This window comes from Sander lucioperca, chromosome 14, assembly GCF_008315115.2.
Source record: "Sander lucioperca isolate FBNREF2018 chromosome 14, SLUC_FBN_1.2, whole genome shotgun sequence".
NCBI lineage: Eukaryota > Metazoa > Chordata > Actinopteri > Perciformes > Percidae > Sander > Sander lucioperca.
Window position 1 is genome coordinate 7469870 of NC_050186.1, and position 27200 is coordinate 7497069.

The following is a 27200-nucleotide window of genomic DNA, read 5'->3' on the forward strand; positions in this document are numbered from 1 at the left end:
CACACAGACCGACAGAGAGAGAGACACACAGACAGACAGAGAGAGACAGAGAGAGAGAGACAGACAGACAGACAGAGAGAGACAAAGACAGAGAGAGAGAGACAGAGAGAGACAGAGACAGAGAGACAGGGAGAGAGCGAAAGAGAGGGAGGGAGGGAGGATATGTGTGTGTGTGTGTGTGTCTGTGGCTGTGGGGGAGTTGCACAACAGCAGCAGGAGGGACCAGTGCTGTGTGAAGGGTTTGCAGTGAGCAGCAGCAGCAGCAGCAGCAGCAGCACAGAACTGACTCCCCTACAGGTAAGAAGACATTAAACCGTGACACGTTTCTAAGCTGTTTATGCTCGAGCTACCTGTTGCCGTGTACTGCGTGCTTGTGTCGGGCCACGGTTAACGCCAAAGTCTCTTTACTCAGTTTGAAAAGCTGCAAAGGCTACTTAGCACACAAAGCTAGCGAGCACGTTAGCATACCGCTGTGAGGACCGTATGGAAACGATGCTTCCCACTGTGGACGTTGATTGGTTCCTGCTGTCTGGGTGGGCTCGTGCTGTGTCAGGGCAGGACGCAGCACTCACACACATTCTGACTGAAAAGCATTGTTTGAGACTGAATTTCCCTTTCATGTCCCCTGCTCACATTATTAACATCTTTTCATAAACATGCGGCCGCTGCCAAATGAGCGTAGCCTAATGCTGTCTGCCTGTCAGCCTGCTGAATGAAGCCATGCTGTAATCCAGACCCTGAGTGACTGGCGTTTAGTTCCTCTCTGGAGGCTTCTCTTTCATAACAGGAAACCATTGCAAGACATTCATAAATTCTGCAGGTTACTTTCTCAAAATGGCGTTTTTGATAAAAACGAATTTGTAACCGCATTACCATTCAATTACTGCAACTTAATCACCTTTTTCTTAACCTTTGAAGTTGGTTGATACGCTATTAAATACGTCTGGCGTGAAATGTGATTAAATACAATGTGAAACAACATTTCGAGACACCAGTGTTCCACAGACACACACTCATACAGCTGTGTGTTTCTGCAGGCATTACGTGGACTAGCAGCAGCATGGGGGGGTGGGGTTATGAGGATGCCTGGGCATCCAAGGTCAGATATGTGGCTAAAATTAGTCACGTGTCAGCTGTGACAGGGAGCTGTGTCCCGTGGGACTGGAGGACTGCTTTGTGTCCATCCAGTGGGAAGACATGTCTTCACACATCCCCTCTGTCCTTTGGAATATTTGAGGTTTGGAAGAAGTTTCTCCAAAGTTTAAAAAAGCTGAATGCTGGGTTATTTGGCAGCATGGTAGTAAATAGAAATTATGATTTGATGGAAGGAATATGTAGGCTACATTAAGTCAACTGTCACATTTGAACACTACATGTTGCAGTTATGTAAGAGAAAACTAGTTGGCAGGCAAGCACAGAATTTAAAACAGGTAAAAGTAATAAATAACTAGTAGAAATAATAATAGTTATTATAGTTATTAATAATAGGTACTGTATAAATGGTTGAAATAGTTAGCTAAAAGTCATTTTAACAGATAAATGGTCAATTATTCAGCTTTGTTCCAAGTACTACATCATGTAAAACCGCTCTGCGCTGGTCGTTCCATTGTTTTCCTATGGGGGGAGTGGACCGCTCAGACCACCGCCCAGTGCTGCACTCAGAGTCCAAATGATTTCAACCTTGACCTCTTTGTCGCTGACCTTTCAAGGCGCAACCAATTCCAGAAACAATGATGACATATACCTAGGCTTTGCCTCGCTGCTCTGCGCCCTAGCTCGCCGGTATACCACCAATCCAACACATTCTCACTCCCATCGCGTAAAATACAGACCCTTGGTCAGGTGCCTTTGACGTTGTTATTGACGCTAAAAGTCTCCTTTAGCATCAAATCTAAACGCGCTTTATCTAAACGAGTTGGGTCGGGACTATTGCCGTCACTTTTGACGCAGTAAGGTTAAGGAAAAGATGGTGGGTGGGCTTATAAAAGGTACGTTTCTGTGACACAGGACAAGAACGGGACAGTTGGGTTTAGGAAAAGATGGTGGGTGGGCTTATAAATGGTACGTTTCTGTGACAGAGGACAACGGGACAGTTGGGTTTAGGAAAAGATGGTGGGTGGGCTTATAAACGGTACGTTTCTGTGACAGAGGACAACGGGACAGTTGAGTTTAAGAAAAGGAGAACGGGACAGTTGGGTTTAGGAAATGTGACACCTGGGACACGATCCCCGCCCTCCCGGGTGAAAGTCCTGTGATGTTTGACTAGGGCTGCACGATTATGGCCAAAATGATAATCACGATTATTGTGATCAATATATTGATCACGATTAATTATCACGATTATTTGTTGATTTTAACCAAACCAAATTTTATTGTCAAATAGGCTAATTATAACTGCTTTCACATCCATATGGTGCTACATTCCTCCTTTGTTGAAGGATACTATGAAGGAGTATGCCATTTCAGCTGTTGTGCGACCGCTTTCCAAACGTTTGCCGTGAAAAGATACAGGAAACGCAATTTTCTGTTCACGTTAACGGCGCATGTTAAAATCTGGTGCCAATAGGGCACCGGTGCCCGTTATCTACCGGACGAAATAGCAACACGGATTACGGTCCCACTTAAATGTCTGCGCTGCTCTCTGATGCTCCAAAACAGACGTTAGAGGCAACGGAAACATCGCTGCACGTCACGCTAGTAAACACTAATAACACGTTACACAGCAGCTAACGTTACCCTACCATTAGCTATAGTAGTAACTGGATTAAACACGGCTAAAATGCTGACAGTTAAATGGTGTAGTGTGACTGTATTTCACTGTAGAGGATTCCAACAGCGGGACGTACAACAGTCTGCCACTAAAGCTATGAGCTAACAGACTCAAACTAGCACTGGTCACTGCTGTTGTCTGAAAAACAACACAGACGGGAAAAAATGTTGCGTTTACTGGTAAACTGGTAAACCTCGTGACGACTTATGACCGACTGCTATCTGTTGTTACTCTGTCCTCTGTGACTGTCTATATCTAAACTAAGCTGCGCGGTGCAGGGAACAACTCTGATTTGCTCATGGAGGCACGTGATCAGAGAGTGGTTTACGGAGCTTTGGAAAAAAAAAAACTTTGATACAGAGCGTTCTATCAAAGCCCGTCTACGGAAAGCCGTTCCACTCCCTAATTAAGCCCCATTGTACCTACTTTGGTTGCAGTTCCACCAGAGTTCCACTGGGGGTGATCACGGTCCAGTGCAAAATGAATGGGACCCTATGGAGCTAGACGGCTAAATTTGTCTCTTTCGCCTGATTGTCGTTGAGAAATCTCAGATTTGATTGTAGTTTTTGCAAGTTCAACATGGATTATAGATCGAAAGTTGAATGAACGAGTACTTATGTCCTTTCGATTTGTTACAGGTTGAGTCGTTGTTGCCCATAACACGCTAGCATTCTGCTAATGAATGCTGATTGGTCAGTGAAGGACTGATTACGACCAGAGATCCCGCTTGACAGCATCCGAAGCAGAACCAGAATGTCAGAGTGAATATTTCGGCGTGGTCTTTAAAACATTAGCAAACCTCTTTATAGCATATGTATTAACAGGGAGAGTCTAACCTGTCAGCTGTGTAGTATTAACAGGGAGAGTCTAACCTGTCAGCTGTGTATTAACAGGGAGAGCCTAACCTGTCAGCTGTGTTGTATTAACAGGGAGAGTCTAACCTGTCAGCTGTGTTGTATTAACAGGGAGAGCCTAACCTGTCAGCTGTGTTGTATTAACAGGGAGAGTCTAACCTGTCAGCTGTGTTGTATTAACAGGGAGAGTCTAACCTGTCAGCTGTGTAGTATTAACAGGGAGAGTCTAACCTGTCAGCTGTGTTGTATTAACAGGGAGAGCCTAACCTGTCAGCTGTGTTGTATTAACAGGGAGAGCCTAACCTGTCAGCTGTGTTGTATTAACAGGGAGAGTCTAACCTGTCAGCTGTGTTGTATTAACAGGGAGAGTCTAACCTGTCAGCTGTGTTGTATTAACAGGGAGAGTCTAACCTGTCAGCTGTGTTGTATTAACAGGGAGAGTCTAACCTGTCAGCTGTGTTGTATTAACAGGGAGAGTCTAACCTGTCAGCTGTGTTGTATTAACAGGGAGAGTCTAACCTGTCAGCTGTGTTGTATTAACAGGGAGAGTCTAACCTGTCAGCTGTGTTGTATTAACAGGGAGAGTCTAACCTGTCAGCTGTGTTGTCGATGCCTCGAGAGAAAAAAGGAAGTGACTCAGAGCTTGCCGTAAAGCAGAATCTCTGGCCGTATATGTGTATGACGTCATTGACATTTTAAAAGGCTTTTTAGAACAAAAAAGCCACTTTAAAAAAATCTAACACCCAGCAGTGTGTATTTTCTTAGCCTCCCCTTTCGAATGCACCATTCAAATTACTAGACAAAAAACTATATCCTGAGAAAAGTGGATTTTGAGGGGTATAGCTCCATAGAGTCCCATTCATTCTACACTGGCCTGTGAGCGCCCCCTATATGGAACTCTGGTGGAACTGCAACCAGTTCAGAAGCCGGAAGTAACGAGAGAGTGGAACTTCTTCCCTTATTAGAAATTCTTTGGTTCTATGAACTGAATGAAGCATTTTAAATATCGCTCGATCACGTGAATTTGATCGTGGGAAGCCAAAATCGTGATCGTGATTAAAATTTGATTAATTGTGCAGCCCTATGTTTGACCCATCCACCACTCCAACCAACCTCCCTGTGAAAGCCCAAGCATCCATATTTTATGAGTTGGGAGTGAGAACAGGTTGGCCCATCATGTGTAGCGGTTTAATGGACCCATTTACCAGAACTTTGAATTGTGGACTGGAGGAGGAGGGCTGGGCTTCAGTTGGACCGGTTGGAAAACGATTTAGAGAGTTGATAATAGTCAACATTTTAATGCAATTTCATGTGATCACCAATGCTATTTTTGAATTTTCACATGGCCCAGCCTTCCATGGGAGAGAGATCAGATCAAAAGCAATGTCCAAAGAGGTTTTGGAATACAGTATACTTTAATGAACTCTGCAGAGTACTGCTGCATATGCCAATTCATTTGTATAAAGCACCAGAGGGTGAAAGTCTGATAATTGTTCTCAAGTGATCACTTGATCACAAGTCACTTGAGGCAGCGTTGGTTGAAGACTACAAGTTTGAAAAGTAAAAAACATCTGGAGGGGTGGAGATAGAATTAAGTCTATAGCCTTCTGCTCTGCAGGCATTTATGGAATAAAAAAGATGACATATATGGTTCTGCTGCATTAATTTCCATCCTTGTTTTAAAGCAACACTAGAGAACTTTTCCTGCTTCGGTCCCCCTACAGGTTGGAAGCAGAATTGTCCATTACATTACATTATGCAAGTTTGCCAGATCGGGTAGTGCGAGCTATAGTTCCAATTTGACAACCTGTAGGGGGACCGAAGCGGGAAAAGTTCTCTAGTGTTGCTTTAACAGAGGGAAAATAGCTCTGCTGCACACATTTGTATTCATTTAGGCACCAGGCGGTGATTCAGATTGTCTGTCTGTTTTGGAAAGTTACAATTGTTAGACGCAACACTCCCATTTGGGCTGTCAGAAAGGTGTGTGGGGGTTGGGGGGAGGCTGCAGAAGCTGCGTGTCAAACACTTTGTTTAAAGCATGCTGGCCCATCAGGTTTTGGAGGTTTGACGACTTGTCACTGTTCTTTGTTGGCCAGTCAGTATAGCAGTGTATGCAGCTGACATCATGAAATGTCCTCAGGAAATGTCAAGTATTCATTTACTGAGAGGAATGACATAATTCTGTTGAAATAGCTGCTGAGAGGAGAAATGATACTTGGAGGTGTGCGCCAAGTGTGGAAGAGCCGGTTTAATCAGTCGGTGTGTTTATCTGCATTTTAAAAACCCGATTGTATTCAATCTCCCGCTCCATTGTTCCCTCACTCGCGAACAAGACTCCAAGGTACTTGAACTCCTTCACTTCACTTCACAAAGCTCTCAATCTACCGGTCAGTTTTCGTTCCTACCCTCACCTATGGTCATGAAGGTTGGGTCATGACCGAAAGAACGAGATCCAGGGTACAAGCGGCCGAAATGGGTTTCCTCAGGAGGGTGGCTGGCGTCTCCCTTAGAGATAGGGTGAGAAGCTCAGTCATCCGTGAGGAGCTCGGAGTAGAGCCTCTGCTCCTTCGCGTCGAAAGGAGCCAGTTGAGGTGGTTCGGGCATCTGGTAAGGATGCCCCCTGGGCGCCTCCCTAGGGAGGTGTTCCAGGCACGTCCAGCTGGGAGGAGGCCTCGGGGAAGACCCAGGACTAGGTGGAGGGATTATATCTCCAACCTGGCCTGGGAACGGCTCGGGATCCCCCAGTCGGAGCTGGTTAATGTGGCTCGGGAAAGGGAAGTTTGGGGTTCCCTGCTGGAGCTGCTCCCCCGCGACCCGAGACCGGATAAGCGGACGAAGATGGATGGATTGTATTCAGGTTTTTAGGCAGTACCCCGGTTTTCCCTTTACGCTATGTAAACACCTACCCTGGTTAAAATCAGAGTTCTCATCCCTATGTTAACCGACATAGATAACTCCTTCCAATATTAATTTTTGTGCATGTATACACCTTAACCAGGTAAGCTCAGGCTACACATCTACACATCTATGGGTTATGTCTGCCCCCCCCACTCCACTGCTGTGGTTTTTGACCCGGGAACTCTTTGCATCGGCTGATAGTTTTCCAGTAAAATGTGCTTAATGTTCCTTTGACTCACTTGAAGTTTGTTTGTGGTGTTATCTCTCTAACTGCAGTGGACGCATGACTAACCATCCACTGCAGGGGGCTGAAGTATATCCCAGCATGCTTTGGGCAGGAGGCAGTGTACACCAGGCGATCCCAGTGTTAACGCAACATATTCATGCTCACAGTCACACTGAGGGGCATCTAAGAGTTTAGAAAAGTAGACCTTGTTTTTTGGTCTGACCCATTGTAATGGACCTCCCTCCTACTATTTCTTTGGACATTTCTGTAGCATTTCTGAGAGGCTCAGAGCAGTTTTCCTTGTGACAGGAAGAGGAAACAGCTGCGAGGGTTCATGTAAACATAATGTCTGAAATGAGGATCGCTAGCGCAGGGTGAACTGAAAGCTCTCTTTAGGGTCTGGCTTTAGTCATTATTTCTTCCTGGTATTATTATGGATTTGGAAAGAGAGATGGGGAAGTGTAACCAAAAAAATGCTGAAAAACTGATTTTAAAAACCTCCCCAAATAAAACACAAGACTACATGGCTGGACAGTGTATGGTCAAGGTCATTGATTGTGGCTGAATTGTTAGAGGGATAGTCAGCGGTGTGTAGAACATGAACTCCTGGATATTAAATGTTCATTAGTAGTGGTCCCAGGAATATATTGTTGTGTACTGAAGCAGCACATCACATGACATTGTTAAGATATGTTTGAGGACTGCTTTGATTTGATGAATTCATGCTATAACTTTTGTTATATGTTTTGTTGTTCTGGATTACTAATTCAAAGTGTTATTGTGTAATTAATGTTACGTTGCTCCCCATGCCAATTATGAACCAAAGCCTCAAATTCAATTTAATTCAGTTTTATTTATAGTGTCAAATCCTAACAGAAGTTATCTCAGGACACTTTACAGATTACAGAGTACGTGTAGGCCACATTATAATTAACAGAGACCCAACCATTCCCACAAGAGCAAGTAGGGGTGTGTGATAATGACGATATTAGATTGTGAAGGATTAGAATGTCTCCACGATCCAATACTATGTTCCTGCAGTACAGGAGGCTGCATTTCTAGGACCCACGTATAGCCTCTGTTTCTTTAGGATTCCACCATGTTGATCATTCTCTGTTTTAAATGTTAGTTTTCTGGCTGAGACATTGTGTAAGAGCCAGCCATGGTAGAAACACCGCTGAAACACTGAATTTCATTTCAATTTCAATTTTATTTATAGTATCAAATCATAACAATAGTTATATTGAGACACTTTACAGATAGAGTAGGTCTAGACCACACTATAATTTACAAAGACCCAACAATTCCAGTAATTCCTCCAAGAACACGCATTCAGTGCGACAGTGGCGAGGAAAAACTTCCTTTTAGGAAGAAACCTGGGACAGACCCAGGCTCTTGGTAGGCGGTGTCTGATGGTGTGGGTTGGGGGGGTGATGAACAGTGACAATAATAAAAAGTCACAATAAAGATAATGGAACTATGACTAGAAATTGAGAATTCAGAAAGAAATGATGCATCTGAGCCATTAGAGTGTTGATTCCTCTGGGCTGTGAGTCCGACAGGTATATGCTGAGAGATTTCCTGGCCTTGAAAGCCAACAGCAGCACAGTCCTCATCAACAGCAGCCTGCCATGTGTATGCAGCTCAGATCTGTCCCTGCGCTGTAACCTAATCATGGCAGGAGGCATTGCTAACATGTTAATGCTTAGTAGAGCCGAGGTGAGCGCAAGTTAGCACATGTTCACTCGGCTAAATACTTAAAGCTGACTCAGCAGAGATTGGGGGGGGGGGGCAATAATGCTTGTAATGTTTGGTTTCAGGAAAGGAAGCAAGTGGCAACTTGCCCTATCTTAGACATTTTCAAAACAAGTTATTAACACTTCAGAACTTGGCAAAAAGTAACTCCAGAGAATCCCAGTGTATAATGAGGCTGTTTCTTTAGAAAATGTGAGTGCTACAGAGCACATTTCAAACTGTTTCTTTAGTGGTTAGGGTTAGGGGGGGTAATGTGTCTTTATGGGTTAGGTTTGTGATAAAACATAGCATCCAAAATGAGCACTACAAGAGGCACAGGCACAAGGGGACCATTAATGTGGAAAACAACTCGGTACACTTCTTAAAAAAACCTGATTCAGTTATTTAAAAGGCTATTTAAACATGTTAGGGTTAGGTTAAAACTGTAATTCAGCCAGTTTAACTCATGTGGGCCACACTCAGCCTAAACTTCTCTATGAGGGTCAATAAAGGCTGATGTCTCTTGTGTGTTGCAGGAGGACGGGTGGGATGCTACAATGGAGGCTCAGAACATCAAGCAGCCTGCCTTGGACAACCACAACAATCTGTACAAAAGCCCTGGTCAGGAGGAACAGGTATGGCTCTAAGCAGTGTATTATTGGCCCTGTTCACAGTGCTGATGATGGAGAAAAGCTAAATGATGCATATGTTCCATAAGATGGATGTCAACACAATCCCCCCCGTCCTTTAAACTCTGACAGTCCAACTGTACGGCTCACACACGTTTCCCTATGTTTGATAAAAGCTGAAGGAACAAGCTAACATGTTAGCATACTCTGTGCTGAGTGATGGTGTGCTCGGTCATTACTGTGATCATACACACTGGGGAAATGGGCAGCAGGAAACACCGTGCCTTTAGAAATAAAAGAGACTTAAAAGCAATAGTTTGACATTTTGGGAAATGTGCTGCTTCCCTTTCTTGCTAAGAGTTAGATTGATAGCGCTCTCATGTCTGTATGGCAAATGTAAAGCTACACCAGCAGCATGCTATCTTAGCTTAGCATGAAGACTGGCAATCTACCACGCAGCACCTCTAAAACTCACTAACAGATTCCATCCCTAGGGCAAACACTCAGTAGCACGTAGAGCGATAAAAACACACCTTTACTGACTAAACTAACAGAGGAACACCTTGGAACATCTGATTTGTAGAATGCTCTGCTTTTGGGGATTTGTAGTTTTTGCTGGGTACTTTAAGAGAGTTAGAATGATGCATACACACATACTAGTGTGGTTTTACTCATTCTCCAGTACACGTCTTATGTTTGTTACTTATGTGGACTGTGGAGCCCAGGAAGACTCGCCGTGCGCAGAAGGCACAGCTAATGGCCATCCTATAATAAACTAAACTAAACATGTAATCCTAATATTTACAAAATCTGTAGTAAAAAGCTGATACAATAACATTTCAAACTATTCATTTAGTGTTATAAATTGTTCTGTCTGTAGGCCTATCATCTTAAAGTTTGGACATCTGGACAATGCAAAATGTTCCCCATTATTTTCCAAAAAACACTCAGACTCTGTAAAGTTGCATGCAGACGGTGGCAGAAACACTTTAAGAGACATTGATGACTACTCAGTGATGAACTAATGTTGTTAAGAATTTAATCCATCAAGAATACAATAACTGACCATGCACATAGTTGGCACTGAGTACAGCTGACTGTATTTGGGCTTCGGTTCCATCCAGGATGGTATTCCAACGGCCCGCCTTGCATACAAGTCGCCCGTCACCATGGAGATCAGTTCAGATTCCTAAAAGGAAGCTAGTTAGCCTTGAGTGTGTAGTCAGAGAGGAGGGGGGTGGGCTGAAGCATTTCAGCAGAGAAATAAACTGCTGCGGTGTCCGCTGTAGTCTGTTAGGGAAATCTTTAGAGAGTGAGCTTTACTAGAAGTCACTAAGCTTAATCATGCTATGTAATGCACTACGTTGTTTTCCTGTGCAGAGAAGCGTGCCCAGCTGTAAGTACTGCTGCACTCTGTCCAACCTGCGGATTGAGAAGAAGATCGGCCGGGGCCAGTTCAGTGAGGTGTACAAAGCCACGTACCTGCTGGAGGGACAGCTGGTCGCACTCAAGAAAGTCCAGGTGCACGCCTCTGCTGTCTGCTAAACTCTCAACATTATTAGCACAGAGGGGGTGCTTTTATCATTGTAAATATTGTATGTATCAACAAGACTGGGGGGCAAAACTGACCTATTGGCATTGTGGGTACAGTATTGATGGCTTTGAGCTCCTTGTGGGTATACTGGTTGGACGTCCCAACCTATACAGTCTATGGTACCAACATGCCAAAGATCTGTTTGAGAAGCAGTGTCACCACTACACAGTTTGTCCAGCAGAGAGCGCTGTGAAAGGTCCCACTCACCATAATTAAAAAATGTTTGAATTACCACATTTAGAGATTCCTCATTAAAGGTGTTTGTTTAAACTCTGAAATAATGATATTGATACTGGGCTTGTGAGGCCCGTATCGCTCTGGCTCTACTAAAGTCCACTCTGTCATTCACATTAGAACCTGAACAATAAAAAGAAAGTTTAAAACACATCTGGTAATCAGATACATTGGCTGATGTACTTTTTTTTACATATAAAAAAGATGTTTGGCTCTTATATTAGAGAATTGTGACCAGGAAACAGTTTACAGTGAAGTTAAAGAGTACATGTGTTTCTTTGTCCCCGCAGATCTTTGAGATGATGGATGCCAAGGCTCGCCAGGACTGCATCAAAGAGATAGATCTACTGAAGGTGAGTGGAACCAGGCTGTTCACTGGGAATGACTGAACGCTTCTCCAGTGTTGTTTAGAGGAAACTACCACTGGGAGCTCAGCTGTACTGCTCGTATCTGTGTTGAAATGAACAAAGGACAAATGAGTGTTTGTTGGGTTTGTCCACTGCAGCAGCTCAATCACCCCAACGTGATCAAATACCTCGACTCCTTCATCGAAGACAACGAGCTCAATATCGTTCTGGAGCTGGCGGACGCTGGAGATCTGTCACAGATGATAAAGGTCAGGAGTCACAGACTCACACAGGCCTCGCTCAGATTAAACACGTAGACCCAAACTCAACACATGATTCATCCGGCAATAGGTGCATTACTGCTGGAGATAGGAGCAGTGCTTTGTCCCATACATACGCTGCACGTAGATAAGCATCGTAACCTTCCATCTGTGCAGTACTTCAAGAAGAAGAGGCGCCTGATCCCAGAGAGGACCATATGGAAATATTTTGTGCAGCTGTGCAGCGCCCTGGAGCACATGCACTCGCGCAGAGTCATGCACCGAGGTAAGCTGATGCACACTTCATCGCCTCCATATTGCTATCTACTGATGTATTTAACCCTGTCATCCATCGCTCCGCTCTACCCAAACATCCTCGCATTTCATTTTTCTCTATTCCACAGTCAATATTCAAACACAGGAAGGCAGTCTGTATGGTTGTAGATAACATGGTGTACATACTGGCTGTCTTCATCTTTCTCTACGCGTTTCCATGTTCAGAAGCCCTGCCTAGCATTTCTCCCTTTTCTAAGGGCGCCCCGAGTTTAACTCTGTTCTTAATATATATCCTGAGCAGATATCAAGCCATCCAACGTGTTCATAACAGCCACAGGTGAGGTGAAGCTGGGGGACCTGGGATTAGGCCGCTTCTTCAGCTCCAAAACCACCGCAGCACACTCCTTAGGTAAAGCACATACAGTACACCTTTATACAGAACATACATACATATAAATACATGTACAATATACTGTACATGAATGTCATGTTCATGCAAAAACAATGGACACAGCTCAGCTGTGTATTTTAGTGCTGATTGTAGCATTGACAGGACTGCCCTGGTTGGTGCAGCATGTCAGTCTTCCCTGTCTTCAGCTGTCCTGTCAAATGAAGGCCCAAGATGCTCCGAAACAAATCTTAAAAAATCTAAATAATGACCAAACTATTTGAAAGAGTTTTTTATATGCCTAATATCTGTTTAATGCTATGATCAGTATTCATGTTCTGTGCCAGTGTTAAATTGTTTTTCTGAACTTTTGAACGACATGATCATTTGATTGGTGTGTGACTGTGTCTGTCCCAGTGGGGACGCCGTACTACATGTCACCAGAGAGGATCAATGCCAACGGATACAATTTTAAGTCTGATATCTGGTCCCTGGGATGTCTTCTGTACGAGGTAAGCCCACAGTCATTTGGACCTTTATTGACAGTGAAAGATTGAAATAAATGACTTCCTCACCCTGCTAGTGCCCCCTGGAGGCTGCAAAGTTTATAGCATCCCAACATATTATATACAGTGTATATATAGCTGTGGCCCTCAGTGGACAAGCCGCTCAGACAGTGGGACGGGATGATCAGGGAGAGAATGATATAAGAATCCTGATTATCTGGAGAGATATGACAGCTCTCCTCACAGGTCCACATCTACCCAAACGTTGTGGTCGCTGTTGATGATAGCTTGCGTTGATGATCGTTGTGTTAATCATTCCTCTCTGGTTTTAAACGTTGTGTAGCTGGCTCTAGTTCTACTTGTCTAGTTAGCTATAGCCAAGTAGCTACTTCCCCAGCATGTCTTGCCATCACTGAGGACATAATAACTCTATTCTTAGTCTGATTTCCTCGTATGTCACTGGAATGCTGAGTCATCTCAGAGACAATGGTTTCACAGTCTCCTCTCTGTACATGGGAGAGGTTTAGACTGAATGAGCAGCATTATTTGTTATTTATTCTCTGGCTGCATCAGCACATCCACCACAGGAGATACCACAGCCCTTTTCACTCTTCTTTCTTTCTTCATCTTTTTCTTGTTAACTCTTACTTAACCTTGCTGAAAAGACCTAACAATTGCACTCCAACTGGCCCAAGTCCCAACAGTTATTACATACACATCATATCACAATGATGATGATGATCATATTAGAAATATTTTGCCTGTGCATAGCCACGCTGGGTGGCTGGACGTGACCTCTGACTTGTCACGTTAACGTAAGCAGGGCAGCTAAGCGCAGTCCGATTCCTCGCTGGTTGGGTTAGCGTTAGTTGGTTGATTAAAGCACAATGAGGAGAATTTTAAATTGGCTACAAGGTGACGAACCGGCAGAGAGGAGAAGTGCCAATGCTGGCCCTGACAGGAGTCTAGTCTCCATAGCCAGACCTTCCTCCACAGCGCTGCAGAGGAAGGTCTGGCTAGTCCACACAGCATTCTGGGATGGGAGAAAAATGTGCTCTGGTTTATTGGCATTTCTTTAAACCAATCACAGTCGTCTTGAGCGGCGCTAAGCTCCAGACGGAGCCACAGTGCCTCTGCTAGATTGTCTCAGGAAGGAACTTGTTTTGGTGGAACGTGTACGTTCAAAAGTAGTTTTAGTCGTGCAACAGAAAACTCAGATTGGACAGATGGTCTAGCTAGCTGTCTGGATTTACCCTGCAGAGATCTGAGGAGCAGTTAACCATAGTCCTCACAAATCCACCACAGGTTAGAACGCCTACACAAAGACAGAGGAAGGGGACGGACATCAGAGAAAAGGCATGCATCCGGCGAAATTTCTTGCGGCACCGGAGCAATCCCGGAAGTGGAAGGTCGTGGATATAGACTAGGAGGAGTCAGACGAACCTTTTCACTCTGAAGAGGAGTCGGACTCCCCCCGTCCAACAGTACAGGGTCTGGCAGAAGGTGGCTGGTCTATGTGGGATGTGAGTTTGAGGGAACGTCACGCAAGGATTTCTTTGTTCTGTAAGCACTTACCGACTAGGATAACTGGTTATTTTTGAGGAGAACACATTTATTTAAGGAGAAAGAGCCTGACTGGACCGACTGTGTTGGAGTTTGTACAGATGGAGCCAGAGTCCTGACTGGGCCAGGCAGCGGTGCAGCGGCACCGGTACCACAGACAGTACCCGGCTTCCAATGGAGCCATCACAAACATTCTTCCTCGTTGCTGAAGGCATTCATGTCTTAAACCTTGCTATCAGGACCGAGGAGTCCTAGTTTGTCTTTTGTATTGTCTGATTCCAGTGTTCACTGTTTCCCCGTCACAACTCTTTTCTTCCTCCAGATGGCGGCGCTGCAGAGTCCGTTTTATGGGGACAAGATGGACCTGCTGTCCCTCTGCCAGAAGATCGAGCAGTGTGATTACCCCCCCCTCCCAGCTGACCACTACTCTGACAAGGTAAAGACCCTGCAACGATTAACGTCAGTCTCAGGAAGAACAAATGTACCGTGAATCCAGATATTTACTCAACCTGTTACTGTATGGGAACATTACCGTTTTTTTTAAATGTGTTGTCAATGTTGTGTGTATGTCATATTTTGTCAGATTTCACAAATGCAATTGCATGTTTAGCCCAGGTCAGTGAAAAGACTGGAAGCAGAGAAAACTACTAGCCTAGCACGATTAAGAGTGAAATAATCCACCTTCCAATCAGCTCAAACAGTTTAAAGTGGGATTTAGGCTCCAGCGTTAAATCGACGCCGTGGCTACGCGTAGATACCGGCCGTACGCCGTAGCCGTAGGCGATTACAGAACCTTTTTGAAGAATGGAATGATTGAACTAGCCCAGACAGAGAAGGGCAGTGAGCCAGTATTGAGAGATTGACTGACACATTGTTGGTTGGATCTGTTGACAATAAGACCAATGAAACTAATGAACCCCCATTTCCCCAGCTGCGGGGCCTGGTCAGCACGTGCATCAAGCCAGAGCCAGAACAGCGGCCGGACATCGTCTTCGTGCTGCAGATCGCCAAACAGATGCACACGTGGATGTCCAGCACCTGAGCGCCATTTCTGCTCCGCGCTTCCCGTCTGCTCAGTTTGAGCTTGGCTCGGCTCGCACAAAACGCTTTGCCTTTCCCTCCTCTGGACAGGAGGAAGCCCTGGAAAGACATGCACTCCCACTTAATTTCTGTCATGGAGGATGAAGAGTTGCGTTAGTGCTGTAGCTCTCGTGGAAAGTGGAGCTCCGTGTTTTTTGAGCTGAGGACGGAGAGCTGTGGCCCACTCTGACCACAGACCCTCTCTGCCCATTCATTCCACGCTCCGGCCCTGGGTCTGTGGGTCAGCTGAGGGTGGGCAGGGGAGATTGAGAATCTGCATATCTATCATCTATTATTCTAATCAAAATTGTTCTTTTACATTGTCAATTTAAGTCCATCGAGTAGAGAATATGTATTAGTGATTACTAAGTGAGAATGCAGCTTTGCCTCACTGTCAGCTAGCAGGGAAGATCAGCCCAACAACCTGATGTGTGTGTGTGTGTGTGTGTGTATGTGTGTATGTATGTATGTATGTATGTATGTATGCATGTATGTATGCATGCATCAGACAGGATCCAGCAGCTAGTTCTTCTCCATGACTAGACAGCTGACACAGGCCGACTGCCAGCAGCAACATGAGGAGCAACACAGAACAGACACAGGGAGCCAATCAACAGACGAGGCACAGCTGGAATAAGAAGACAAATACTGATTGGGTAACGAGACGACACAAAGACAGGCTGACGAGGCTCGACACCAAACAGGTGGACAAGGGAAGACATGCAGGGCGGGGCTACAGAAGGGACACACCGGGCCGGCACAGACAACTGAAACCCAATGAATACAACAAGGAACATGAAACACAAAACAAAAGCCCACATCCTCTGGAGACTTCATTCTCTCACTCTCATCATCTTCAGGTTGGAAAGCTATTCACTTAGTTTTTGCCAAAACAGACTAACAATTGTCAAAATAATCTTGATTTATGGTCTACTCACAACCGTTTTCCAGAGCTTTCAGCCATGTCTTGGTCTTCTTTTGAGAAGGACTTGTCTCAGCGTGAAGTCGTCCTTGCTCCTGGATGGAAAACTCCCAAACTGGGCCGGCCTTTTGACTCTTAGCTCACTATATTTTCAATTTGTTATGATTTTTATGTCGCCTAAATACTTTTGCATATCATTTTCAGAGTTGATAGTGGATGTAAGAAGGAAAACATCATAAACCATTTTTTTGTAAGTCATCATTAAATGGCCCAGTATTGATTACTGCAGTTCCTGAATCTGTTTCTGAGTTCATGTCGACCTTTGTTACTGTCAAACTGTGAGAGATGTGAAAGTCATTGTTATAATACATACCAAACAAGAATGTTTGAAGATGTCAGCAGCTCATAATGGACCGTGCCATATCATGCAGAACAGCCATTTCCTCATTGAGTAAAAGGTCTCTTAATTTGAACATGGGAATATCTTCTGATGTACAGGTGGGTTCATGACACAATTAACACTATGTGATATCTATAGTGATGTGCACAGGATACATGCTGAAGATATTCCCATGTTCAAATTAAGAGACCTTTTACTCAATGAGGAAAGGGCATCAACTTCAAAATAAAAGCCCTGTGGCCAGCTGTGTCAGCAGATATAAACTGCCCTGTTTATACAAATGGTGGGCATACAGGATCTTTAATGTTTTAAAACTAAAAAATAGATCCTGGCCCAAGTATTCAGGAAGATAAAAATGCTGGCTATAGATATCACATGGTGTTAATTGTGTCTTTAAGGCACCTGCACATCAGAAACACATGGACAGTCATCCACCAGGAGGAATACTTGGGCCAGGATCTATATTTTAGTTTTAAAACTAACGATCCTGTATGTCCCCATTTGTATAAACAGGACAGTGTGGACGTGCACAGATTGTTGGACAGCTCCCTACAAATATAACAACTTCGGAATACGTTTTCACACAGAATGATTACTCTGGATTCCCCCCCATCATTCCCATTTGGAAGTGCATCAAAGTGCCCATATTATGAAAAAATCACTTTTTCTGGGATTTGGGGTGTTCTGTTGTGTCTCTGGTGCTTCCACACACATACAAACTCTGAAAAAAATCCATCCATGGTGTTTAGAGTGAGATACAGTTTCTGAATGTGTCCTGCCTTCAGTCTCTGGGTGAGCTGTTCAAAATCGGCACGGCTTGTGACGTCACAAGCCGAAACGAGCAGGCTAACCACAACCATTAGCTCATAGCGTTAGCGTTAGCATGCTACCTCGTCCTCAATAGCAAAGCACTGCTACAACACACACAAGTTCACCATAATCTACAAAAGAACTACTTACATGTGCGCCCTCATTTAGAAGTCTCCCAGCTAATCCTGCCTTGTGACTGACCAAAGTTGTAGAAACAGCCTTTCTTTTACTGTCTATGGAGCTAGCTAGCTGACATGATCTACATCTGATATACTGGGCATGTGCAGTGCAATCAAAGATAGTCCAGAAGAAGAAGAAGAAAAGAGGTCTCACTCTGTAGCTAAAACAGAGACCAGCTGAAAAGAGGATCTGCAGCAGTGAGAGAGAGCACTGCAGTACAACAACAATATGGTGTTTTTTGAAAATTAAACCATGTAAACCTATTCTGGTACAACATTAAAATACAATATGAACCTGAAAATGAGCATAATATGGCTGCTTTAAAAAAAAAAAAACTATGTTCATATGGTCACCTGACTATTACAGCTTTTGAGAACTGCTAACACACAAAACCTTTACATGTCAAATGGTTTTTGAAACCTCTCATTCAAAGAGCAAAACTACGCACCAAATCTCCAAAACCATCAGCTATTTTTATTGCATAAAAAAAAAAAACTTTTTTCAAAACAACACACAATTCTCTACCTAAGACACCAACATGAGACACAAAGTCACTTGCTTTTCTTTTCCAAACAGATCATAATGCACGTCACTCACTCCTCACATGTGCAAACACTGATTGCTTAACTGATCACTAACCAATCACTGCTTTAGAATAGGCCTATAAATAGGTCAAAGGTCAGATTACCTGTTCAGAACAATGGACACCAACAATAGACAGAGAGCAAGGGGGGGAGGAGGAGGGAGAGGCAGGGGACAAGTTGACGGAGGAAGAAGAGAAAGGAGGAGAGCTATCTCTGATGAGATCAGAGCCAGACTGATCATGTGATCAGTCCCGGGTACTAACCCCGGGTACTGAGTGGCTTTACAGCATGAACCTTCAGAAATGAGAGCAGGTACCTGATGACTACGTCAGCATTACAGTATTGTACTGTAAAATATGACTGCATATTATTGCATAAACTTTTGCAGCTCTAAGCCATCCATTTACTGCACTGCATGAGGTTGGTTATCATGCTGTACTACAATATTTTGTACATGTTTACAGTAACTATACTGCACACACACACAATTTTTGACTTGTCTACAGAGTGGAAAGGCAAATATATCATGGTGGATGCAGGATGCACACATGTACAAGAGACTGCAATTTTTAAATATGGTTTTGGCCAACAATGCAATTAGGATTCGAGAAATAAAAGATATCTTGAAAATATCTAAATTCAACAACATTAATGCTGTAGGCCTGGCGACCATCCAACACATCCTCCAACGGCTCCTAGTGACGATGAGACACCTGTACAAGGTGCCATTAGAGTCCAGAATCTGCAACGGGACTCTGGAGGTACTGTATGTATGCAACGCTACTTCCAGTACTTCACACACATGCCATATTTACTGATTACTGATGGGTATTTTTATGAAATCTATAGATTGTAATGGGAGGGAATTACATATAGGCTATCGGCATCTTCCACTGCCAGGGTTGGAACTGAAATAAAAGGTTAAAGCAACAACAGCACAGGTGTAATTATGGTCAGATCTTGGTCCTGATTGATGGAGAAGTGATATTGATAAGCGTTATGATTTACGCATTTATTTTTTTTGCCAGCTTTCCTTCCTGTTTCAGGAAGCAGCGACTGTATTGCGTTTTGCCTGTAAATCTGTCTGTGTTCTTCATATTTATGTAGAATTATAATGTGCTCTTATGTAAAATATGCAGCTGTGGTAGATGTTTGTGATTGGTCATGCTGTGCAAACACCGCCTCTTTTATGTGAACGCGCGCGCCGCTGGATTGGGAAACCCTGAGTTGATTGAACTAGCAGTTAACCACCGTCGTGACACAGCTTATGCAGGACCGCGGTTGTTAGGTTAGGTGAAGCCGGGTAACTGAAAGAAATCCAGAGTATGTTGATCTGGACTCATAGTACAGGCCTCTGGTCTCTCTCTCTCTCTCTCTCTCACTCCTAGTGACCCTGCCAGATAGGTGTCTGACTAATTAACGGACTCAACCTCTTTAAGATAGCCATGAACAAAACAGGAATCAACTCAAACACTTTTATTGTAAATCATGGAAAAACATACCATTTTAGGAATTCTGAGGGGTATAATGAGTTACAACAACAAAGACATTCCAATGTATTTAGGAGGTATCCATAGTGTGGACAGTTTCCTCCACCAGCTCCAGGTTCAGCGGGGTCACCAGCTTCGTCAACACACCGGTGGTTCCTCTTTTGTACTTGTAGTCCCCAGTTCTACACACATGGAAGAATGGTTTCACTTCAACACATCAGAGAGTTCACAGCACAGCATCACACCTCAGACACAGCAAAGCATGCACGCTAGTCACGAAAAGCCAAGTGGAGAGATTAAATAAGTTGGTTAGTAGTAAATTCAGATCGGTGTTAAGAGCGTGCACACAACACTTTCCATCGGTACTCACAGCTGCATGGCTTCAAGCTCATTTACTCTTAAAGCAGAACAAGCAACAAGACAACAAGTCATACAGCAGTTCACCAGATGATTTAACATCAGGGTTACATTGTCCCAACATGCTCTGGAATGATGCATTGTGTTAGAGCAGGGGTGTCCCAATCTGACCAAGCTCTCCTAACATATTTAAACTGAGTGTCCCGTGTGAAGCTGCAGCTGCAGCTTTGCTCCAGGGTTTCACCAAGTGAAATTTAAGACTTTGAAGACCATTATGAATGAAATTTAAGACCTATATGACTACATCAAAAACAAAGTCAGATGTCAGAGAGGAAACATCGTCTCAAACAGTTCTCAGATTTCCTCACTGGTATAACAGGACTGGTCTCTAGATACACTGCGGTATAAGTAGCATGTTGGTCTCATTTGTAGTCGTAATACAGCAAAATGATATTTGGACTAGCGACAGAAAGAACTACAACACGCCAGAATAAAAAATAAACAACTTGTAAAGCGCTGTGAAAGCGTTACATTGACGTGAGAAAATGAATAGATTTTGAAACCCTGTGCTCATTATGAACAGATGACTACATCAGAGCCTTTGTTCCAGGAAGCAGCTTTAACTCACTCGGAGCCTGTTAGTTCAGTCACGGTGACATAAAAACCCATCATCAACGGAGCTCTGGGACAACAATTCACCATGGCAACGAGTAAATCCAATGTGTGGATGCAGACTATCGTGGCATTATAAAATCATAAAATATAGATCAAACAGATATTCGCCTTAATGACACTGTTGTGAAACTGTGTCTGGAACTACCCCAGGTGTTTGCACATTAGGAACATGATGTGGGGGACATTAATCGAAGATGAAGGAAAGACAAACAGAAGTGGTCTAGTTCTCACCTGACGCCCTTCTTGTTGGCCTCATCGTGGGGCCGGATGTAGTCCACCTTGCCTTTGGTGATGACGCTCAGGTCGATGTTGCTGCCAGAGCCCAGGTCGTTGAAGATTCCTGCAGCGATGGCGTCTCGCACCAGCTGCTTGGCCTCCTCCTCCTGGGAACAAACCAGCGTGAGGACCAGCACTCTCCGACAGGAACTCACCACTGTTCCCATGTGGGTGGTGTACTCACCTCCATGTCAGGCTTGTAGCGGTCCTCGAACACCGCCATGGCAGCCAGGGAGCCAGAACCTTGAGGAAAGAGAAGCAGCCCGATGTGAGCCAGGTCTCAGCTCTGTCACAACACACTGTCCCCCCCTTTAACTGCTACACATTTAGGATCAACAAACCAGGTGTAGGTGTGCTTCTGGAGGGGCTGGGTGGGTATTGGGGCAACGGAGTCATTCACCCAAAAACAAGTGTGTGCTTTTAGAATAACAGATAGCAACAACAAAAGAAAGTCAAAGGGAATCTTTGTTCTGGTAATACACTAACCCTTCTCTACCACTAAACGCTTCTGTTCCTCTTCAGTTCTTCATTCAATAAAATAGATTAACTCATCACAAATCTGACTATGGCTCTTTACATCACTGTAGAGAAATGTCAAGAGGTTTAGGTCCATTAACATAACCCCATGGAGGTGAGCGTGTGTGCCCTGAGTGTAGAAAGTGTGTGTATCTGACCCATGGTGACGTAGCTCTGAGTGAGTGAGTGAGTGAGTGAGTGAGTGTGTGAGAGAGAGACTGACCCATGGTGACGTAGGAGTGAGTGAGAGTGTGTGTGTGTGTGTGTGTGTGTGTGTGTGACTGACCCATGGTGACGTAGGAGTGAATGAGTGAGTGAGTGAGTGTGTGAGTGAGTGAATGAGTGAGTGAGTGTGTGTGTGTGTGTGAGAGACTGACCCATGGTGACGTAGCTCTTAGTGTGTGTGTGTGTGTGTGTGTGTGTGTGTGTGTGAGAGAGACCGACCCATGGTGACGTAGCTCTGAGTGTGTGTGTGTGTGTGTGTGTGTGTGTGAGACTGACCCATGGTGACGTAGCTCTGAGTGTGTGTGTGTGTGTGTGTGTGTCTGACCCATGGTGACGTAGGAGTGAGTGAGTGAGTGTGTGAGAGACTGACCCATGGTGTCGTAGCTCTCTGTGTGTGTGTGTGTGTGTGTGTGTGTGTGTGTGTGTGTGTGTGTGAGACTGACCCATGGTGACGTAGGGCAGCTTGTCAGTGGAGCCGTGCGGGTAGATGCTGTACAGGTGAGGACCGTTACAGTCCACTCCCCCCAGGACCAGAGCAGCCCCGATGTAGCCTTGGTACCTGAACACACACACACTTTTTTTTACTGGACAAAATATTAAAATGTGCTTTTTCTGTATACATCAAAAAACTGCTGGTAGGGATGTTATGATTAACTATTACTATCAGTTAAAAAAGAATATTAGTTATTAAATACTAAGCCAAATAGACGATATATCTATTTCTCAACTGAACTGCTAATTTTGCACTAGCAAGTCATGTCTCTCAGCTGGACGGCGCGCCCACATCGGAGAGCTACGTGACACATGTCTCTACATCGATGAGGACCGTCCTCCAGAGTCTGGCAGGCAGACACCCAGCTGGATCACACCTGTGTCGGTCCAGAATTACAATCTGCCGGCTGGTGCCAAAACCAAAGAAAACAAACGTCCAAGAGAGAAGAAGGGTGATTTACACAAAGATTCTGTCAGTAAGGGCCAGACCGATCCAATGACCAACGAGAGACTGGCTCCAGATTAGTTCAGCAGCTCTGTGACCGTGGTGGAATCAGAGTCAGACTCCTTTAAATCAACTCACTTTTAGAAATCTAGTTTTAAACCTGCAAACTTCTACTTGTGATTGCTTTACATTAGAGTACTGTCTTTTGCATCCTTATCTTTATTTATCAAATCATTTTTCCATTTCAGAATATTTTAGTGTTTTGTATTTTTCTTCTGAAGGAGTCACTTCTTTTCTGTGTTGATGTTTTTGTCTCTGTAATTTGTCTCAATGTCATTGTAAAATAGGGCCGCCCCGCAATGATTTGCTGAATATAAATAAAGATTGACAGCAACACTCATGTTCTTACTTTTGCGTTCTTTTTGCTCCACTGGCTCCCTTCGCTCTCTTTAGCTCCTTTCTTTTCTTTCGCTTCCTTGTGTTGTCTCTGTCTATTTCTTCACTGATTTATGGTTCTGCGGAGGCTCCACACAGCTGGTGTTTATATGTGCTGTGGTGTGTGCGTCGAGCCGGCATGTGTCTGTGTGTGCGTGGGTAGTGTGTGTAGAGAGTGATGGTGATTATCTTCAGAGTGAGTAGTGACTCTAGAGTCTTAGTGAGAGAAACAAAGTGTCTCCCCTGTTCTTTCTGACCACGGTGAGATCTGGAGCAGGAGAAGTTAACCCTCTCCTTGATTTCATGTTGTTGATGGAGGAGGAGAACCAGGAGATGAGTTGGGGGGGAAATGCAATGCTACCAAGTGAAGTGTATTTTTTGAGAGGTGCATCAAAGAGTAGAGACGTAACAAGAGGTGAAACTCAATAGAACGTTGTGCTGCAGCTTGCAATGGATCATTCTACTGAGTGCAGCTCCGCCATCTTGGACTGAATGCAACACAACCTTCTGCTGAGTTTCTTGTTACTTCTATACTCTTTGGGTACATGTCAGGCGGGATGCAACGCAAACAAATAAAACAAAATATCGCATAATTATCGCGAGACTTTTGGTATAATATCGCGATAACAATATTGAGTCGATATATCTTGCACCCCTAGAATGCTCTGACACAGATTATCTGCTGCCGTCTGCTACATGTGAGGAAGAGAAACTCTACGCCAGGACCTGATTCATCAGACATCGTCCAGAGTTTATATGAGAACGATTTTTGGATATTATATGGCAATACTAGTTTTTGCATCCCTCTGTGTGTGTGTGTGTGTGTGTGTGTGTGTGTGTGTGTATGTGTATATATATATATATATAAATAAAATCGGCGTGTACCTGAAGAGCATCTGTTTGAGCATGCGGTTGGCGGTGGCCACGCGTGGCAGCCTGCCTGTGGAGAGCGCGTGCAGCTCCAGGTTGGACGAGATGATCTGAGTGGTCATCTCTGTGTCTGCAGCTGTTCCTGCTCCACAACAGCTGGACAACAACACAGTGACACAGCAATCTGTCAGCTTCAACACATCAAGCTCCAGAACTATACAACTCTACAAACCACATCTCTCTCAAAGCCTGGTAGTGTGTAGCAATAGGTAAGTCAAAAACAGGTTTTACCACCCACCATGGTGCACGGAGCTCATGTAGACTCTACTCTAAATCTATAAGACATATCATCTCTGCTCATTTGAACACACTGTCAGGTTCCTGTCACTTACTAGATGTTGGGAGAGATGTAGTGGATCTTGGAGCAGTTTTTGTCTGCCACTATCATGCCCTCGGTGGCTCTGGTGTCGGCTCCGAGGACCACGCCATCCTTCCCAGGGAGACACACATAACCATTCAGAGTCAGTACACCCACACTCCACTAAAGCATGCAGCATTACTCTTCTCAGCAAGGAAAACAAGGATTCTTTTAACCTACATCGACCGGCTGTGCCTTTCATGCTATGGCAAGTCAAAATGTCTGCTGGTACAGGGAACCACAACATGCATCAGGAGAGACCATACAATGCATACAAACACAGCCAGCTGTTTCAGGAGTATTTTAGTGAACAGACTGATGAAGGAGTTGTTGGATAAGAAATGACAGTATCACCATTATGCTGGCCAGTGTCAAACTCATTTTCACTAAGGGTCAAGCTGGACAATTAAAACCACATCCAGAGTTTGAGATGTTTTATTGAGAGAAGTCAAATATCTTTGACTGTATTACTGCAGGTTGCTTTTTTTGTCGCATTTGTTGTAATTTTTGTTGCTTTCTCCGACACTTTTGCCGTCCCCCCCCCCGACTTTTGTCGCATTTTTGTTGACATAAAAGCCCTACAAAAGTCAGCAAAAAAGTTACTTAGCAAATCAGGCAAAACATGGATTACATTTTTAAAAGCAGGCTACCACACAACCGACTCCCAGCAACCTGTTTCACAGGCGGAATATGAAAACTCTATGCTTGAGTCTCAAAGTCGCCAAATCTGCCTAATTCTGCTCCGAGTGTCATGTAACTGCAGTTTGAAAAACACTTTCCTGTCTTTTTGGGTTTGGCGCACAACTAGATTAAATTGAATGTAAACCTAAATTGATATGCGGGCCGGATTACAAACCTGCGAGGGGCCGGGTTTGGTCGGCGGGTCTTAAGTTTGACACACATGGTGTAAACACACAGTAGTCTAGATTTCATTTAAAGGGTTTGAATATTCATTTGCACCATGGGCTAATCGACAATCCACCAGAATGTCAACTAGACAGGAACACCTGCTCCTCTCTATGTTCAGAAGGCGCCAGCACTGGTTCAGAATCTCTCTCAAGTCACTCACCTTGAATACCACACCACAGATGGTGGTTCCTGTTTTCCGAGCAGCAGGCATGCTGCATCCCACTTTGTTAGCCTCGCCTTCCAAGACGGCATTTCTGAAAATACATTTCATATAATAAAGCACCTATAACTGTATCGCTGTAAAACCAACCCTACCGAGCTGTGTTAATAACCTGAGGCCCAGTCAGATGTCTGTAGTATAAAGGGTGCCCTCCTTTTTGGGAAAAGAATTTGCCAAATATATTTGTTGTAACATTTCTGGGCATTTTTCATAATTATAAACAAATACGTGCCGTTTGGTTCGTATGATGTCACCAGAACAACAACAACAACAACAACAACAACAACAACAGAGTTTTATGATACATCTCAGCATTTTAGCGAAAAGGTCACATTACCAAAAGTAAATTCTGTAACAGACAACATTTACCATCAGCACTCTCTCCGCCTTAAAGACTCTAAATACGTAGCTAAGTCGTAAGCTCTGTGAGCTGACTGACTGCATGCTGTATTAAGCCTTACCGTGCTCTAGCATCGCTTGGTACAGCATACAAACAGTCCGGGGCTCCGCTCCAGTCAACTGGCAGCATGTCAACGCGGTGATGCTGCTTTATAGACTCAACGGTAACGGTAACGTTACACTCCATCGTTACGTAACCCTGTAACGTTCCTGACCTTATGTAGCTACGATAGAAAACAACTATTGTTTTTCTTCATAATTAAAACACATGTGACTTCTACTGTTAAAACGTAAGGGAAGGACGGAGACAGGAGAACGTTAACGTTAGCGGGGGAAAAGCTGAGTCACTGTGTGGACGTTAACATGAGCTAGCATCACTGAGAGAACCCTATCAAACATGTCTACTCTACACAGCATCTCAACACAGACAGCGGCAGCTTGTTAAACTCAGTCATACACTTACTGGAATCACATTTTCATCCACTGAGAAGCGCTTACCTCTTGCAGTTTTCGAAACTGAAACCCCCGACCGGCGCCTGGCTCATTACTAACGTCGCCATCTTGGTGAATAAAATCTGTGTGTTTCCGGGAAGTAGAGGCAACGGCTCCTCTTCTTCTTCTTCTTCTTCTCCTCCTCCTCCTTCTTCTTCTTCTTCTTTAGGGGTTTACGGCTGTTGGCATCCCATATGTTGTATTACTGCCTCCTACTGGTATTAACTGTCAGTTTATTCCGTCCCATTACAACTTTTTAATTAGACCGGTGATTTAAAAAAGAAGAAATATTTCCCCCCTCTATGGTGACCCCACTATCAAGCCCATCATTGATCCTGATTAACACTGGTCCTAACCCCCAATTTCCACCAACTGCGGAACGGCTGTGGATCCGCTCCGGAGCGGCGGTGGAGTCATTAGGTTTCCATTAAAGTCAATGTGTGTATTTCCCATAGACTGTATTTCCACTAACTGCAGAACGGCTGCGTTCCGACTCCGGCGGTCCCAGCCCTCCGGAGCAGATAGGCAGAGCTCATAATGGGCAGACACAGGCCTGAAACAAACTGTTGTTGGTTTTGTGCTTCTAAATATAGAAACTACATCCTGTTATATCGCACGATCATATGTGAATTCGCAAGAGCTCGTGGGTCCTCGTGACTTCAGCTGTCAGTCATGGCCGCAGCCGTTCCGCAACAAATACAGACCTGGTGGGTACTGAAGGACGGC

General features: G+C 44.3%; 2 protein-coding genes and 1 long non-coding RNA gene across 6 annotated transcripts; 2 read left to right on the forward strand and 1 right to left on the reverse strand.

The window, feature by feature from the left end:
* The first annotated feature begins 223 nt into the window (after window positions 1-223).
* On the forward strand, window positions 224-16563 carry LOC116038216 (serine/threonine-protein kinase Nek6-like). Of its 3 annotated transcripts, none has more exons than XM_035991419.1 (10): window positions 224-294; window positions 9017-9117; window positions 10492-10632; window positions 11230-11292; window positions 11448-11555; window positions 11724-11832; window positions 12124-12231; window positions 12628-12722; window positions 14602-14715; window positions 15211-16563. In XM_035991419.1, the coding sequence occupies exons 2-10, from the start codon at window positions 9040-9042 to the stop codon at window positions 15319-15321; spliced, it is 927 nt and encodes a 308-aa protein (XP_035847312.1). In that variant the 5' UTR covers window positions 224-294; window positions 9017-9039; the 3' UTR covers window positions 15322-16563. The 3 variants fall into 3 exon arrangements, with proteins under 3 accessions (XP_035847312.1, XP_031138323.1, XP_031138315.1); XM_031282463.2 differs by having other exon boundaries at window positions 277-294; window positions 11445-11555; XM_031282455.2 differs by having other exon boundaries at window positions 281-297; window positions 9019-9117; window positions 11445-11555.
* On the forward strand, window positions 2840-16563 carry LOC116038248. Its single transcript, XR_004102067.2, has 3 exons — window positions 2840-2850; window positions 7709-7711; window positions 15962-16563. It is a non-coding gene; the product is annotated as an uncharacterized LOC116038248 (long non-coding RNA).
* A 3153-nt stretch (window positions 16564-19716) lies between these two features.
* Window positions 19717-26731, reverse strand: psmb7 (proteasome 20S subunit beta 7). Of its 2 annotated transcripts, XM_031282478.2 has the most exons (9): window positions 26481-26731; window positions 25524-25617; window positions 24429-24526; window positions 24052-24192; window positions 22238-22353; window positions 21238-21296; window positions 21009-21160; window positions 20116-20142; window positions 19717-19927 (listed from the first exon to the last, which is right to left on the reverse strand). In XM_031282478.2, exons 1-9 carry the CDS (start codon window positions 26540-26542, stop codon window positions 19816-19818), a joined length of 861 nt encoding a protein of 286 aa, XP_031138338.1. In that variant the 5' UTR covers window positions 26543-26731; the 3' UTR covers window positions 19717-19815. The 2 variants fall into 2 exon arrangements, with proteins under 2 accessions (XP_031138338.1, XP_031138344.1); XM_031282484.2 differs by lacking the exon at window positions 20116-20142.
* Between the last annotated feature and the right edge of the window lie 469 nt (window positions 26732-27200).

What these genes read in the sequence shown, in the direction of transcription:
- LOC116038216 (XM_031282463.2), top strand. Translation starts at nt 9,040, where the DNA reads ATGGAGGCTCAGAACATCAAGCAGCCTGCCTTGGACAACCACAACAAT. An exon ending in GCGCAGAGTCATGCACCGAG is followed by an intron (nt 11,833 to 12,123) that starts GTAAGCTGATGC and finishes TATCCTGAGCAG; the next exon opens with ATATCAAGCCATCCAACGTG. An exon ending in TGGGATGTCTTCTGTACGAG is followed by an intron (nt 12,723 to 14,601) that starts GTAAGCCCACAG and finishes TTCTTCCTCCAG; the next exon opens with ATGGCGGCGCTGCAGAGTCC.
- psmb7 (XM_031282478.2), bottom strand. Translation starts at nt 26,542, where the DNA reads ATGGCGACGTTAGTAATGAGCCAGGCGCCGGTCGGGGGTTTCAGTTTC. An exon ending in TACATCTCTCCCAACATCTA is followed by an intron (nt 24,193 to 24,428) that starts GTAAGTGACAGG and finishes GTTGTTGTCCAG; the next exon opens with CTGTTGTGGAGCAGGAACAG. An exon ending in GCTGCCCTACGTCACCATGG is followed by an intron (nt 21,297 to 22,237) that starts GTCAGTCTCACA and finishes TCTTTCCTCAAG; the next exon opens with GTTCTGGCTCCCTGGCTGCC.